General features: G+C 43.0%; 2 protein-coding genes across 2 annotated transcripts; one reads left to right on the top strand and one right to left on the bottom strand.

The window, feature by feature from the left end:
- Window positions 1-674: 674 nt before the first annotated feature.
- On the top strand, window positions 675-10,825 carry LOC308155740 (DNA excision repair protein ERCC-6-like; the record flags this gene model as incomplete). The annotated part of the gene is made up of 3 exons (XM_080529114.1): window positions 675-2,742; window positions 3,523-3,596; window positions 10,763-10,825. The coding sequence occupies 3 exons, from the start codon at window positions 675-677 to the stop codon at window positions 10,823-10,825; spliced, it is 2,205 nt and encodes a 734-aa protein (XP_080385240.1).
- Window positions 10,826-13,334: 2,509 nt separating this feature from the next.
- On the bottom strand, window positions 13,335-14,102 carry cdc42ep2 (CDC42 effector protein (Rho GTPase binding) 2; the record flags this gene model as incomplete). Its single annotated transcript, XM_080529815.1, has 1 exon — window positions 13,335-14,102. The coding sequence occupies one exon, from the start codon at window positions 14,100-14,102 to the stop codon at window positions 13,335-13,337; it is 768 nt and encodes a 255-aa protein (XP_080385941.1).
- Window positions 14,103-15,827: the final 1,725 nt, after the last annotated feature.

Genomic DNA, 15,827 nt, shown 5'->3' with positions numbered 1-15,827 from the left:
ATATGCTGTAATATATAGGCTATCATGTAGGATTTCAACCATCTTACGATTATGAACAATGGCAAACATGCATAAAGACAGTGTGACAATTTGCTGACATTACTCCTTTACACACGTAACACTGTATAACTGTTTGTAAGTGCATATTTTCATATACTTTTGGGAAGATTCCAGCATGCAGTAGCATGTCCACCATTGATCTCCCTATATCAACTTTGCTGCAAATTAAACTCTTACTTCATTAGATTGTCTTATGACTTTTTCTGTGGTTCACCCCCTAAATTACATTTTGTTACTGAAAAGATTGACATTGACATGTTTTCAACCTTCTTTTCTTTTCTTTTCTTTTCTTTTAAAGGTACATTCAGGGTGGAAAAGATGCTGCCAGAAAAGGAAACCTGTCAAAATCGCTGGAACTGTTTAAATTGGCCCATGGCATCCACCCAAATGAAAGACTTCAGAATAAGATCAAGAAAATTGAAGAGGCTATTAAAGAGGTGGCACGGCAAGAATCAGATGAGGTTGATTATGAAGAGTTTGTTGATGTTAACAGCAGTGGTCTTATGCTTTTGAAAGAACTTTGTGACAAACTCTATGATTATCAGAAAGAAGGAGTTGCTTTCATGTATGGTCTCCACAGAGATGGCCGGAATGGAGGAATCCTTGCCGATGACATGGGCTTAGGGAAGACAATTCAGGTGATATCATTTCTCTCTGGTATGTATGATGCTGAATTGGTGAAACATACTCTGCTTGTCGTGCCATCACAACTCATCAAGAACTGGATCCAAGAATTTGCCAAATGGACTCCTGGAATGAGAGTTAAAGCGTTCCATGGTACAAACAAATCAGAACGCAACAGGAGCTTGGAGAAGATTCAAAGGAGAGGTGGTGCCATCATCACCTCATACGAAATGCTGATACATAACTGGGAGCTTCTCGCATCTTACGACGGCAAAGAATTCGAATGGGATTATGTCATCTTGGACGAGGCACACAGGATCAAAAACCCATCAACTAAAACTGCCAAAAATGTGGACTTGATACCTGCCAAAAATCGTCTACTTCTTACAGGCACCCCTGTACAGAATAACCTGACAGAAATGTGGTCTCTTTTTGATTTTGCTTGTCATGGGGCACTCCTTGGTACATCTAAAACCTTCAAAACAGAGTATGAAAATCCCATCACCCGTGCAAGGGAGAAGGATGCCACCCCTGGTGAGAAGGCACTGGGACTCAGGATGTCAGAGAACCTCATGGCCATCATAAGTCCATACTTCCTGAGGAGGACAAAGGCAGAATTGAGCAAAAAGCAAGCCAGTGAAAAAGACTTGGAGTCAGAAGAGAAGGAAAACCAACCGCTAAATAATGGTGGTGCAATAATGCCAACTCTTACCAGGAAGAACGACCTAATCATCTGGACTTACTTGAGCCCAATTCAAGAGGGCATCTACAACCAGTTCATATCACTGGATCACATCAAGGAGCTGCTGATGACCACCAAGTCACCGTTAGCTGAACTGAATATCTTAAAGAAATTGTGTGACCACCCAAGACTTCTCTCTAATAGGGCGGTTGCTCAGTTAGGCCTTGAAGAAGGAACAGGCACAAACCTTGATCAAGAAGATGATAATGAGACCGCTGCCATCAATATTGACAACATTTCTGATGAAACCCTTATGTCAGAATCTGGGAAACTTCTGTTTCTTATTGCACTGTTGGAGAAGCTGCAGCAAGAAGGCCATCGCACACTTGTGTTCTCACTGTCACTGAAGATGTTGGACATCATCCAACGGATTCTAGTCAACAAGCGTTTCAAGGTATTAAGAATTGATGGCACTATTCAACTCATGGAGAGAGACAGACGGATCTCACTTTTCCAGACCAGCAAGCACTACTCTGTGTTTCTCCTGACCACTCAAGTGGGAGGAGTTGGCATCACATTAACAGCGGCAAACAGAGTTGTTATTTTTGATCCCAGTTGGAATCCAGCCACTGACGCCCAGGCTGCTGACAGGGCCCATCGCATTGGACAAACTGAAAATGTCATTATATACAGACTGATCACTTGTGGCACAGTGGAGGAGAAGATATACAGACGGCAGGTGTTCAAAGACTCCTTGATCAGACAGACCACCGGGGACAAGAAAAATCCATTCCGGTACTTCACCAAACAAGATTTGAAAGAACTTTTCACACTGCAGGACACGCGATCTTCATCAACACAGTTGCAGTTGCAGTCACTGCACTCCAGACAAAGGTGCACAGATACTCAGTTGGATGAGCACATTGCCACCCTTCACTCCATGGAGATATTTGGGATCTCTGATCATGACCTCATGTTCTCAAAAGAAGTGGATAACCATGAAGATGCCCCTGAGGATCAAGAAGCAGACCACTACATTCAGAACAGGGTGCAAAAAGCTGAGGACCTGATGAAGGCCGAGTCAGAGTTGCATATGCAGCTAGCTGACAGCATTGCATCAAACACAGAGCCAGCCTGGTTGCGAAAACCAGCTCAGCACAACACAGTGACGTCAACTGACAGGAAATCCAAGGATAGAAAGCTCAGTCCCTCCGTTCCTAGCCATGAGACCAATTTCAACAACTCTCCTGCATTGGTGGATCTTACTCAATCTGGGTCGGGTGATGAGGATGATGTCCAAAATCTCAGTAACAACTTCATTGATCTAGCTGTAGATGAAAGTATTGACAATGAAGAACCCACTTCAAAAGATGCAAGTGAGGAAGAATTGCTAAACAGCAACCATGATTCTCCAATAGACAAGTCTCTTGAGTTGTCCATGTTTTTTATGTCCGTTCAAGTGGTTTTGGATGCATCATCAACTGTGAAAGATGACAATGTTATTGGTTTGGAGAATAGCACAAGCCAGAATGTTTCCTCAGCTGTTGATGAAGATGCACCACAACATGTAAATGCATCCCCACAATGGCAGAACTTGTCATTATACCAAGATAATTCCACTATGGAAGAGAGGGACTCTCCTGTCAAATCCATGAAGGACATCCTGCAGATGTCCATGATGAGCCAAGGGAGTCATGCAGACACACCTTTGAAAATTGATGCTGAGATTGAGGCTTTTGAAGGAAACTTCAATTTACAGTTAGAAGACAGTGCTACTGATATGTTTCCAGAGGAGGATGATATCCATGAGGGGAATTCTGGGTTCCAGATGGATGACAGTTTAAATCCAGATGAAAGGCCTACTAAGAATAGAGCTGTTGAACAGAATGTAGGAACTGCCAGTGACTCCCTACATCTGACATACCACAGCGCAGATAACTCATTTATTATATTCCGAAAAAAGAAACGAGTAGCAGTAATTTATGATAGTGAGGAGGATGAGGAGACACCCCACTTGATGACCAGTGGATTGGATGAATCTTTCAAAGGTTTAGGATCCTCTACACCAAAATCTGTCAGAACCAGTTCCTTCAAGGTCAGGAAAAGCTTTGGATTGAACACCTCTGTGGCCTCAAGACGCTCCCTTGTGGAATCAGTAATTGAAGATGTGGAAGACCTCAGTGACACAGAAGATAACACAGACGAAGTTTCACAGGAGCAGTCTAATGATGTAAGTGATGGAGGTGAGAAAGGTGGATCTCATGAGGAGTCCCTCATGGAGGAGGAGGAACCCACTGGGGAAACTTTAAACACTGAGAATGCTGAAGAGAGTGAGGAAGGGGGACTTGAGTCTTTGCATGTTGCTGAATCTGCTGAAGAGAGTGAGGAAGAGGGACTGGAGTCTATGCATGTTGCTGAATCTGCTGAAGAGAGTGAGGAAGAGGGACTTGAGTCTATGCATGTTGCTGAATCTGATATTGGAGAGGAGGAAGAAAGTAGTCTGGAGGAATCTACCAATGATCTTGAACTTGCTTCTGATGAAAGAATGGACCAGTGTACTACTGGCAGAGATTGCACATAGCAAAAAGCTGAACCCCTCAACAGTGATTCCCCATCTGTGACGGAGGGGAAGAGGTATGAAACCTTAGTGAATATGGGAAAGCACTGATAGCTGATATATACTGAAAGCACTTACACTGAAGGGAAATTACAAGATGCGCTGAGTTTCTTTTTGAAGGCAATTGACATCAGAAGTGGTGATCCTGAAATTCAGCTTATGACAATACAACTATACCGGCAAGTCAGTAAATGAAGAGTTAAAATACCTTCTCTAAAATTGAGGACATCCCTTAGTCACTGCAGACTCTGAAATTGTTTGAAATGTCCATGTTTATTTCATTACAGTGTGTTCTATCGAACTGTCTTTAATCGTTGGAGTAATGTAATCTAATTTACAAATGCAATTAAATATATTCTATAATCTGTATTTGGGTTTTCTATTTGAACATCACTTTTTGGTGTAAAAGTTCACATTTCTTACACATAATATAACAACAATTTTGTACAGTATGGTGTATGAACTGGTGGTGCAGATGGTCACTTGAATGGCGGAACTACAATGGCTCAGTATGACCAAAAGTAAATGCGCTAAACCTATTACCAATTACTGTTCGAGGCAGATGTTGCTGTAATGACCTCAATTAATCTCTTATTGTCAGACACTGGATGCCTCTGGAAAAGGTTGGTTTAGGTATATTTAAGAAAATAAAATGTTGAAGTCTTACTGTCAATGCAAAATCGTTTATATTAGCATTCAATGCTGCAAGTGCGAACAGGTTAGTAATCCCATGAATTGATTGATTTCAACTTTTAATGCTGGCTATTTTACTGTTCATGAGTTTCCCACTTGAATGCTGTTATGGTTGTGGAGAAGATATAAATGTGTTATTATGAATTATTCTATGCAAGGTTCTAGGGGATAGAGATGACATGTCCCCCCAATGTAAGGAAGGCAATTTATGTAAGGAATTTGTTTATTTTATTTTTTACTCGGTAAAGTAATGATAATGAACTGATTGCAAGTAATATTTTCTACAGTAGCACAGGAATGTGACAACATTGTTGCTTCATTCTGTCCACACTGATCTGTTCAGGGAGTTCATGTAGTAAAACAATGCAGTGACCCTGGGACAATGGCCTGAGGCCATCTGATGGGACTATCAGGGTAAGTGCCCCTCCGCAAGGCACCGTTTTCATCTTGTAATTTGATTAATGAAGATTACCGATTTGTCTGCATGGCCCCAGATGCCTCTAGCAAAATGAATCCTCATGTCCAGCTGACCTCAACGCCCTTGGTGCTTTGCGTGATTGAAGACTAAACGTGTCAATACACAAAATAGTTGCCTTTATAAAAAACCAACGGTTTATAGATTGGTCTGCACTTTACAATGGTAACGTATATAACAGCCACGGCCACACCACTAATATTATTTCAACCAACAGTCAAGGTAACCTTGATGTAAAGCGTGACCAAAATATTAGTAATCATAATGTGACCTTGCGTGAGAGGTTGACAAGCATTGATACTTGTTCTACCTCGACGAAGCATCAAATGGGCACGGTCTTCGGTCTTCAGACCCATTGGCTGAGAGAGATGGACTCATATGACGTCCGTTGGAGGTTACTGTCGGTCATTCATCCTTCTGGGGAAGGTCCTCGCACGTTCTTGTTTCTGTGGAGAGGTAAGGATGGAGACTAGCTAGGGGAAATTGGTCAATTGGATACCAAATTGGGTGAAAAAGGGATAAAATCTGGAAGAAAAAAAAAAAACACAGAAGTCAGCGACTTTAGGCTAAGCATTGGGTTTAAGTCCCATGGTGGAAATGCGCCCCTAATGTTCCAATGGTAGTAACTCACCAGCTGTAGATCCTAGGTTACTCAATCTCACCTGAATGTTTTGTAGAGTGTAGTGAGGTTGAAGGCTCGTTTGTCTGTGCTTTTCACAGAGCCCATGTTCATGTCGACAGAGGTAATGCCAACACCCTGGCTGTGCTCCTGACAACGGAGAACAACACGTCAGTATGACCCCTCTATCACAGCCCCCCCCCCCCCCCCCCCCCCCCCCCCCACACACACACACACCTCAGTGTTCCTATAGAGGAAGAACCTGTCTGCACAGATGACTACATAGAGCTTGGAGCGCAGCCCATTCATTTCCAGGTATCCTTGTTTGCTAATAAGTGAGACTTCCCTATCACACTGTCCCGGCATATTAGTGGAGTTTGTAAAGGGCACCTCTGCAATAGTTTGTTTCAGTGTTGCGACCCATTCCTCTCTGACCACTGAAAAACACACAGACATGTTGATCACACACAGACAGTACAGAATCTCTCTCTCTCTCTATGTATATATCTATATATTTCTTCATAGCCAATTTTCTTTGAGGATCACTTACTGTTGTTCTCAGCACGGAACAAGAAAGTCCTGTTCTTTGCCAACACCTCAAACTTCTGCTCTCCAACACTAAGCACATCAATGATGGAAGGTATGACAATGATCCTCTTTGAATACACCTCCTAACGAATAGGGGGAAGAGGATTTAGAGAGGAGGGGGGAATATGTCTGAAGTCACTCAGTACACAGTATTCAATAAGATATGTGGGTTTCTTCAAAAGATGTCAGAACCTTCTCATTTTGATAGTATCGCAGGTACTCTGCATCCAATGTTACCCAACGCTTTTGGAAAATGAGGCTCCTGCAAACAAAGCAGAGATTGCTTACACACACACACACACACACACACACTTCTGTCTATCTCCCTGTCCCTCACTCTCTCTCTCTCTCTCTCTCTCTCTCTCTCTCTCTCTATCTCTCTCTCTCTCTCTCTCTCTCTCTCTCTCTTTCTCGCTCTTACCCCTGAGGTGGGGTCTTGTCCAGCCAGCCCATCTTAATGACAGGAGAGTGGTGGGGAACAATGTCCCCAGGGTCAAATGTCTGTGAGAGTGTGCAGGCAAGATAGATACTGTCATTATCAAAAGATGTCTCTCTCCTGAGGGTAAAGATAAATACATTCATACACAGGACATACAAATAGTACATACACTGCATGGTATGTGGAAGTACAGTACACATACTAGACTAACACACATATTACACATATTGTAAGACAAAACAAGCACATACGCAACGTATATAATATGACCATGTTCAAAATGACTAAAACAAGCACACAACACACAAACCCACACATAACATTCTCATACACACCTGCTTGTTTCTAAATGATGGTCAGTGCTGTCCTCATCCTCAACCTCTGTACTAAACTTACTGTGGAAACAGTTCTGCATGGCCCGTAATGCAGCTTCCTATGGGGCACAGACCAGAAAGTGAATGTAGAGTGATTACTTTACACAAATGACTTTGTCTGTCATGTGTACAATCACAATCAAAGAGCTGGCCTAGGCACATGGTTCTACTTAAAAAGCAAGAGAGGTGTTTTACAAAGTTCATAGACAGAGTTATGAATGCAAGGACTGACCATCCATCTAAGAGATTATATTATAGTTAATTATTAACCATGTTTTGAAGCTATGCAGTGTTTGTTTACAAGTAAAACAAGTTTAGATTTTAGGTTATGATGGGGTAAGACCCTTGAAGTTATATTGTTCCAGAATCAACAGTGATATGTAATCCAACAATGTCCAAAAATGAATGTACCAATCCCCTTAAAGGTGCAATGATGAAAATAGATCAAATATGGCCTGAGTATGGTGAATTGGAAATAGCATTGGATATAGGTACATAAATGTTCACAAACACTATTTTAAACATGGGGAAAATGTAATATAACTCTGCAATCACACAAAAGTGCCACAGCCCCATTCATGTCTTACCTGGTCTGCCATGATGTGTTTTGCCTCAATTAATTCCAGACCATCAATACAGGTTAGCTGTAACAATGAGGAAACAACTGAGAATTACAGCCAAGATTACAGTAATAGAGAGCTGATACATTACAGTATATCTGCTTCCAAGATTCAGATGAAAAATGTGCCCAGCCAGGTTCATATCATAATAAACTAGCATTCCTTCTGATACTAAAACACACCTCACAGGGAATGTCAGACAAGGTCAACTGTTGACAACAGTTATGAACATGAACTCACCAAACTCTGAATGACACTGAATCGGACCAGAGAGAGACATAACGTTTGAAATACAAGTGATGTGATTTAACATCTGCATTGGATAAATAAATTCTAAAGATCAATATGCACTTTTCAAGCACACAGAACAATTAATTGAATGAATGTAAGTCACTCAGTGTGTTCCCAAAAGTTGAGTCTCGTTCTCATAGTTACAGTAGTTATAGTTACAGATGGGCACTACCACAATTAGTGTACCTGGGACAATGAGCCTAATCCCTTAACAATGGTCCTCTCATCTGACTGGACACAAACAAGAAGTGGGATGTAGAGAAGTGAGATTTAGAGACATGAAACTACAGCCATTGTGGATAAATGATTCACTTACTCAGTCAAATGTGTATTTGGAAAAGACATCTGCTAAATGCCATAAATGTAAATGTAATGTAATTGATGGTGGGTCTTCCAAATAAATAGTATTGTGCTGCCAATAATTGATATTAGAATGTAGAGACTATAGACTGATACTACAAACAGTTTCATGCAGTTCTTGATAAATATGAATGTCATGATGAATATAATGAAATTGAGTCACTGTCAAGAGAAGTAAGCGTTAAGTTCTAATGACATGCTCATAGCCTCCTCTACATAAACGCTACATAAATCCAATGGAGTAAGTGCATGAGGAATATGTACATCTGTTTGAATGAGTCTATTCCTAACATCCTCAATTGGCAACACATGTAGTTGGACTCTCTATAAAACTTCTGCTCACAAACAGCCAGCGATTAAGATGCAAACACAACACAATGCACACCAATGTTATAGTAATATATTTGACTTAGATCAGACTCACCACAGCTTCCCTCTTCTCTGGTTATATGACATGAGAAAGGTGTAAACAAAAAGATATGTCTGTGAAATGAGGAAATGAAGGTACTGTAACCTTCTGACAGAGAGAGAGAGAGAGAGAGAGAGAGAGAGAGAGAGAGAGAGAGAGAGAGAGAGAAGAGAGAGAGAGAGACAGAGAGAACCAGTTGTACCTCTTCATAACCAAAGAAAAAACGTATTATTACTGTATTGTTTATGTTTTGTTGACATAAGAGATTGTTCAAATTGTTAAAAAATCAAATGCTTTTTTCCCCTTTGCTTTCCCCCCCCCTGAAAAGGCATTCCCCCATTGTTTACATTGTTTGTGACCCTGCATGCAGATATCACTGATATAGTATGTATCTGTATGTTAATATGCCAATAATTTCTAGAGGGCTGCCAATAATGGGAAATATGTTTGGGTCATATGTAAGCCTGTAGTAGGCTATATCCTTTTAAAAATGTGAAAGGAAGGGAAAACATAAAGACCACTAGAGGGCAAACGTGACCAATCTATTATTTAAAAATAAATAAAATAATCAGGATGTTTGTAACGATAACAGAGTAATGAATAATGGATTCTGATTAATGTGACTTCTCATGTGACAAATTCAAGTTAATTTGACATAAGATGTAGGCCTATGCCAAGACGTTTAGACATACAGTAAATATCACCTAATTACTAGTTTGCCTAGTCTAGTGATTGTTTGAATAAAACCACAATGGCCGTGTCTGAATGTTCGTACGAGGTTCGTAGCCTACTGCCTGTGCATCTGTAACTATGTTATTCATGGTAGTTGGTTAAATGTCGCTACAGCCCACTTCCCTGTCTGCTCCATTAAATTGTGAGACTAAAATCGGAAAATACCGACTAAATAGGTTGCAGTATGAGCATTCAGACGCAGCCAACGTGTGTAGCCCACTGAACTACGTAGATCATTGGTTGAGCCATGGTGTGTGGCTGTTCTTTATTTATTAATCGTTGTGTGTGCACTAACTTCTGGTGATGAAATGTAAAAATTCCAGCAGATGGCGATGTCAATACGTAGCCTATAAAAATGAGCAAAGCTCTGGCACATTATTACTATAACTACATTTCCCCCTGGTCAGGTCATGTGGAAAAAACTCGCAATACCTTATGTATATGACATAACAAATACAACCTCTCATAATCATAACACCCATTAGTATATCAACACATATCAACCTTCCTGGATACTATCTACTTTTAGCTCTGTTCCACGTTTCATTTTCAGATCTTTTCCCTATGTTTGCTGACAGTCTCTGCATTCAGGTACACAAGAGCAGGACCTCAGTCCACTTAACCTCCCTCACTGAGGTTTAAGGAGAGAAAGGGGCAAGCCTTTCCTCATTGTGCCCTAATATGTGCCACTCCACGCTTAGAGGCATAGCTGGTAACTAATAAGACTGCCTCTAATGTACCAACTCAGGCAGTGAAGGAGACCAGGAAACAAAACAACAATTGTTTGGTTGTGAAACTTACCAGTGGTCCCCTTTAAATTCTCATTACTTTTGTTTGGGTTCTGGCGTTGAGTTGTGTAATATCAAAGCCATTAGAAACATTCCATTTACAGCATGAGTTTTTTTGTGTGTGATTCATTCAAAGGACAATAAACTTTGTGGTGCAAGAATTGTCACAAAGAAATGTTGGAGGTCACCAAAGATATCTCCAGGCATGACCTCGCTGAAGCTTAGCTTTCTGTAAACATGGATACAACACAAAAACATGTTTTTTTACTGGCTTCTTGATAGAGAACTTGAGAGAAAAGGCTACAAATATCTTCATTCTCCCTCTTCTCATCCGCCACGGCTGTTACATCACCCCCTGTGAGACCCTCCCCCCCTCCATGGCCCCTCGCAGTGGTGTTCCCAGGCCGCCTCTGCTCTCAGGGTCAATGGCTGTGTGCTGAGGGCCCTGTGTTAACAAAGCCAGTTGGAGCAATTCCCAGGGCTATTCAAAAAGCTGATGGCCAATGGCAACAACACACACACACACACACACACACACACACACACACACACACACACACACACACACACACCTCTTTCACCCCCATCCTCTCACTCACAGAGACATAACAAAGGATGTACATTTGTTCTAATCATAATATTGCATTTATTCACAAACATTTATAGTTTGCAATCAATTTGTTGATGCCAGTAAACAGTTGTTCAGAGCATGTAAAATATGCCAATTGATAGCAGCAAGATAAGAGTCCTCGTCATACGCAGAATACGTGTGCAAAATGTAACATCAGCAAAGATAATGATGAGGAGTATCTACAAAGTCTTACTAGGTTTGGTGCAGGACGTTCACTGCATGGATCTGATACCTGATCTGTTGATTCAGATTTGCAAAAGCCTAGAACTATCAGCTTGGTAGGCAAGACAGGACTGGAGTTTGTGTGTGTGTGTGTGTGTGTGTGTGTGTGTGTTTGTGTGTGTGTGTGTGTGTGTGTGTGTGTATGACTACAAGCATTTTTGAAAGCAACCCTTTTTTCGGAAGTATTCATCAAGACAAGTTTTGAGAATTATTTAAAAAAAACAATGCCAAACTTGAGTTGAATTGTTGCAGGAGGCCTACATGTCACAGCTTACAACATGCATACAACATTGACTAGATTGTAGAGATCTGTATCAGTGTCTGAAGGGTAGTAGCATCAACATCTGTCTCTCCCACGCAGCAGAAGCCTGACGGGTATTGTCCACCACGTTGCAGGCCTGTGTGCCTGCAGTATGGTCCACAGAGCTGAGGAACTGGGAGCAGATCTCCAGTGTAAACAGACCGTTATGCAACACCATCCTGGCCACGCTCGGACAGCTACAGTATCTGGACCAGGCTCCGGACAGACTGCGGTACATCTTATCACACCCTCTCTGAGCAACTATGAATACACAGGCTCTCTTCCCCACAGGCTCAGCTGTACAGTATATAAAATGATAGAGTAGTACTGTAGTTCAAAAGCTGTAATAAGAGGTGTATTGCAAATGTGTACATTTCACAGATTATTATCGAGCATGAGACTATAATGGTCATGTTTAGTGTTCCATGTACCAACACTATTTAGGATCTCTGCTGGTAAAATATCAAATATTTTGTGCCATTGGTCCTTCCTCAACAGAACGGTCCATCCAACAGAAAGCACCCTGGGCCTGTATATTTTCTAAATCATACCTTGTAATATGACACCTTTAAAGGTCTTCTACTTCATCAGAGTGAATTTAAAACCCATGTAATTGGGTTTGTGAACTATCATTAATTATTGTTCTAAGCCTTAAGCTAAATTCTAATTCATGTACTAATAACATAGAAAAGGAAAGAAATATAAAAACCCATGCAGCCATTGGTGATTCTGGCATTCTATCTTGTTTTGTGCCTCAATTAATTGCATTTTGATACATACATGCATCCATCTTAATGGATCTCAACAATACAGCTACTGTTTATGGTCCAGTACATATTGAATTCCCAAAAGACACAGATAGCAACTCTGTTGCAGAAAACAGAATCACACAAGGATTAGTGAAAGTTCAGTGGTGACAGAATCTCTATAAGCAGTCTGGTTATGAATGAAAAGGTAACTGTACTCCACTCCTTAGTGCGTCCATCAGGTCAATGATCCGAGCCCAGAGGGGCCAGTTAAAGCAGAGAGCTCTGCTCTGCATATCTGCTGAAAACAGCTCTGCCCCCTCCTCCAACATCCAGTGTCTGTTCTGATATAAACTTACAGTTTGAACATTCACTGGAAAATGTGTGGCAGAGAGTCGGGGAGGTCACCTCCTCTCACACGCTGTGGCCCTGTTACCTTGTCCTTGCAGGAGGATGACATCATCCCATTTGTACAGTTCAGTTTTCCATGGGCGTGTCTTTGAGAACAATATCATCAACCAAACCAAGCAGAGTCTGAAAACATCTGTTCCAGTATAGCTTTGTAAGCTGGGTATGTCAGCATGTGCTGCCAAATCTGATGTCAAGAGCAAATGCAGTGCAGCTCAGGTGCATTAATAAAATCCGTTTTCACACAGCGACCTTCAGGTGCTGTGATGACTTCTTTTATTCATTTACAGATATGTTCCCAGTCAGACACACGCTGACGAAAGTTCCTGACCAGCAGTTTATTCTTTCACCTCAACCCCCCATACCCTCGTTGGAGGATGAAGCAGAGCTTTTGGCTCACGTAATGTCATTAACACAGTACAACAAACTACATTAGAAGTCATATGTGTAGAAGTATAGAAAGATATTCAATATCAATTAAACACTAACAGCAACTGAAGTAAAAGTTCCAAGAAAAAGCACTTAATATGAGCTCCCTACCGCCCAGCCTTGTGATCCAGCAAGGCTTGGGTCAGGTCAGAACCTCTCTTACACTAAGAAGGAACAGAGGGACAGAGAGCAGAGGGGGAGGGGAGGGGGGAGGGGGTTCATATCATCAGGTATACAGTCCCTGCCGGCCCCCCTGCAGACAGGTCCCGTTGAGCCCACTCAGCCGCTGGCTGTCCATGATTTGCAGCACGTCGTCCAGGATGGAGGGCCCCAGGTCCAGGTGTAGGGAGAGCAGGGAGCCAGCATGGGACAGGTAGGGACGCTCCTGGCCCCCGTCCTCCAGATAGGGGTCTTGGATACACACGTCGTCAATCGATGAGACCCTGGGCATGGGAGGGCTGAACCGGGACATCCTGCTGAGAGCCTGGCCAGATGGTGAGAAAGGGACCAGGTCGGGGTGCTGTGGTGTCAGGGCCTTGTCATCCAGGTGCAGTCTGGGTGGTTTTGGTGGGGGGGCCGTGTTGGGAGGTGGATGAGGAGCAGGGGGGTTGGCAGAGGTGACAGGCAGGGTGATGGCCTGTACCCCTCCGATGACGGGCAGCGAGAAGGCATTCTTCAGCAGCGGGGAGCTGTCCGAGGAAGGGAGGTGGCCACTGACACTGGCAGTGCGGCTGAACTGGAAGGGATCCTCGTATATGCTAGAGCGCTGGGAAAGGCTGTGGCCCTGCTGCCCAGGGAGCAGGTGGAACTTCCCCTGCAGGAAGGACAGATCCCCAAACAGGTCGTCCTCCCCTCCGCCACTCCCAATGTGGATGGTGTGGCGGAAGTCCCCCAGAGGCGGGCTGATCATGTCCGAGGAGAGAATGTCCCGTAACTTCTCTCTCTTCCCCTTCCTGCTCCGCCGCTTCAGGTAGATGGGCGCCTTGGTGGACATGTCAGGAGCCCTCCCTGGGCAGCAGAGGCTCAGCCCCTGCAACAATGTGAGGGAGGTGGTTGGAGAGAGGAGGCAGGGGAGCGCTCCTCTCTGACTCACAGGTCGGCTGGGGGAGAGAAGCAGGCTGGCTGGTGGAGCAGCTATTAGCAGTCAACGGACGACTTGCTGCTTTAGTGATAAAAAGTCCCAAAGGGTTGTTTTTTCTCTCCAAACAAAGTCTTCATGGCATTGGTTTGGGCGACTGCTGGTGAGATTTGTCAGAGAGGTCAGCTGACGGTATCCACAACGTCAATCACCTCCAACTGGGGAAATAAGCAGAAGAAAGCGGTTTGTACAATACAAATACACAACTCTCATTGGCAATTTGTTAGAATCACTATAGAAATGCATGCTCCAAAAGTAGCGGATATCTCTACCCATTGTTTGTCTGACATTCCACATGTGCATACATTCTAATTTAAACATAATAGGATACTGAAGTGTGCAGGGGGACAATTGCAAAAAGCCGACTCCAGCAACCAACATCTGTGACACATACGGTAGAATCCCAGTGATCCCCTGGGTCATGTTGAATTAGTATCTATGAAAAGAGTTATTTACACAACGCCAAACACATAGAATATGAGTTTAATAAGCTGAACTAAAAGAAAATAAATCTGTACTTCCATGGTATAATTGGAGGACGGGACATCAACAATCCCACAGCGTATTGTCATTGGCAATGGAGCGTGGGAATAACGTTTTTCGAGTGATGGTCTGAGTGAATCCTGATCGACTGTACTGCTGCATTTCAATCAATATACTTTGCTGTGACCTGTTTACCTATGAAGTTGATGATGACCTCTTGATCCTATCTCTAGGTATCAGTATTCCAATGCTGATGGAGATCACGTCAAACCATACAGAGAGATGTTGTGAGTGGACCAGGGGAGGCTGGTGGAGGTCAAAATTGGAGGAAGGGCTCATGGTAAAGGATGGAATGGAATAACCAATGGTGTTACATTGCATTACAATCAGCCCGTCCTCCGATTTCGTCCTCCACCAGCCTCTGAGAGGGACAGGTGTGTGTGTGTGTGTGTGTGTGTGAGGGTGTGAATAAGAGTGGCTAGGGAGTACACTAGAGAAGTGGTCCAGCGCTGGTTTAAACCGCTTTAGGGAGCTTTAGCCACCAGGCAGCTGGGATAGTGACAGTGACAGGCATCCAGCAGGTCTGATGGACCCAGATTAGACTGCAGGCTGCAGTGAGAGCCTTGGCCCAGAGGCAGAGCAGGACAACCAGGTTAAGACAGAGGGCATGACTTGCACGCCGCCGACATTAACTCACGCTTCTTAGGTTACAGCTATGAGATACATCACTACTGAGTTCACAGGGGGAGCCCGCGCCCCAGTCACTCACAAAGGTTCTTTTTTTTTTTTTTCATGTTTGTGTGATAGGCTAATCCCTCACTGTCAGCTACTGTGCTCACAGATCACTCATAGAGACCAACAAAACAACACCTCCCTTATGACAGCATGCAGAAAACACAAAGCCTCACCTCACCATGAGTGTCTGTCAACAATAGTAGCGCACAGTATTAAAGATACAAAAGGTACCAGGAGGGACAATGTGATGTCACATGATGTCAGTGCTGCTGAGCGAGAGTCGCTCGTCCAACCGACTAGGTTGGAACTCTGCTGAGCAAAGAACAGTGCATTCTGGGTGTTGACAGATGCCTCTCATAATGG

This window comes from Nansenia antarctica (genome assembly GCF_963989245.1).
Source record: "Nansenia antarctica genome assembly, chromosome: 4".
Taxonomy (NCBI): domain Eukaryota; kingdom Metazoa; phylum Chordata; class Actinopteri; order Argentiniformes; family Microstomatidae; genus Nansenia; species Nansenia antarctica.
The sequence above is the reverse complement of the archived record's forward strand: the minus strand, read 5'-3'. Positions and strand labels throughout refer to the sequence as shown.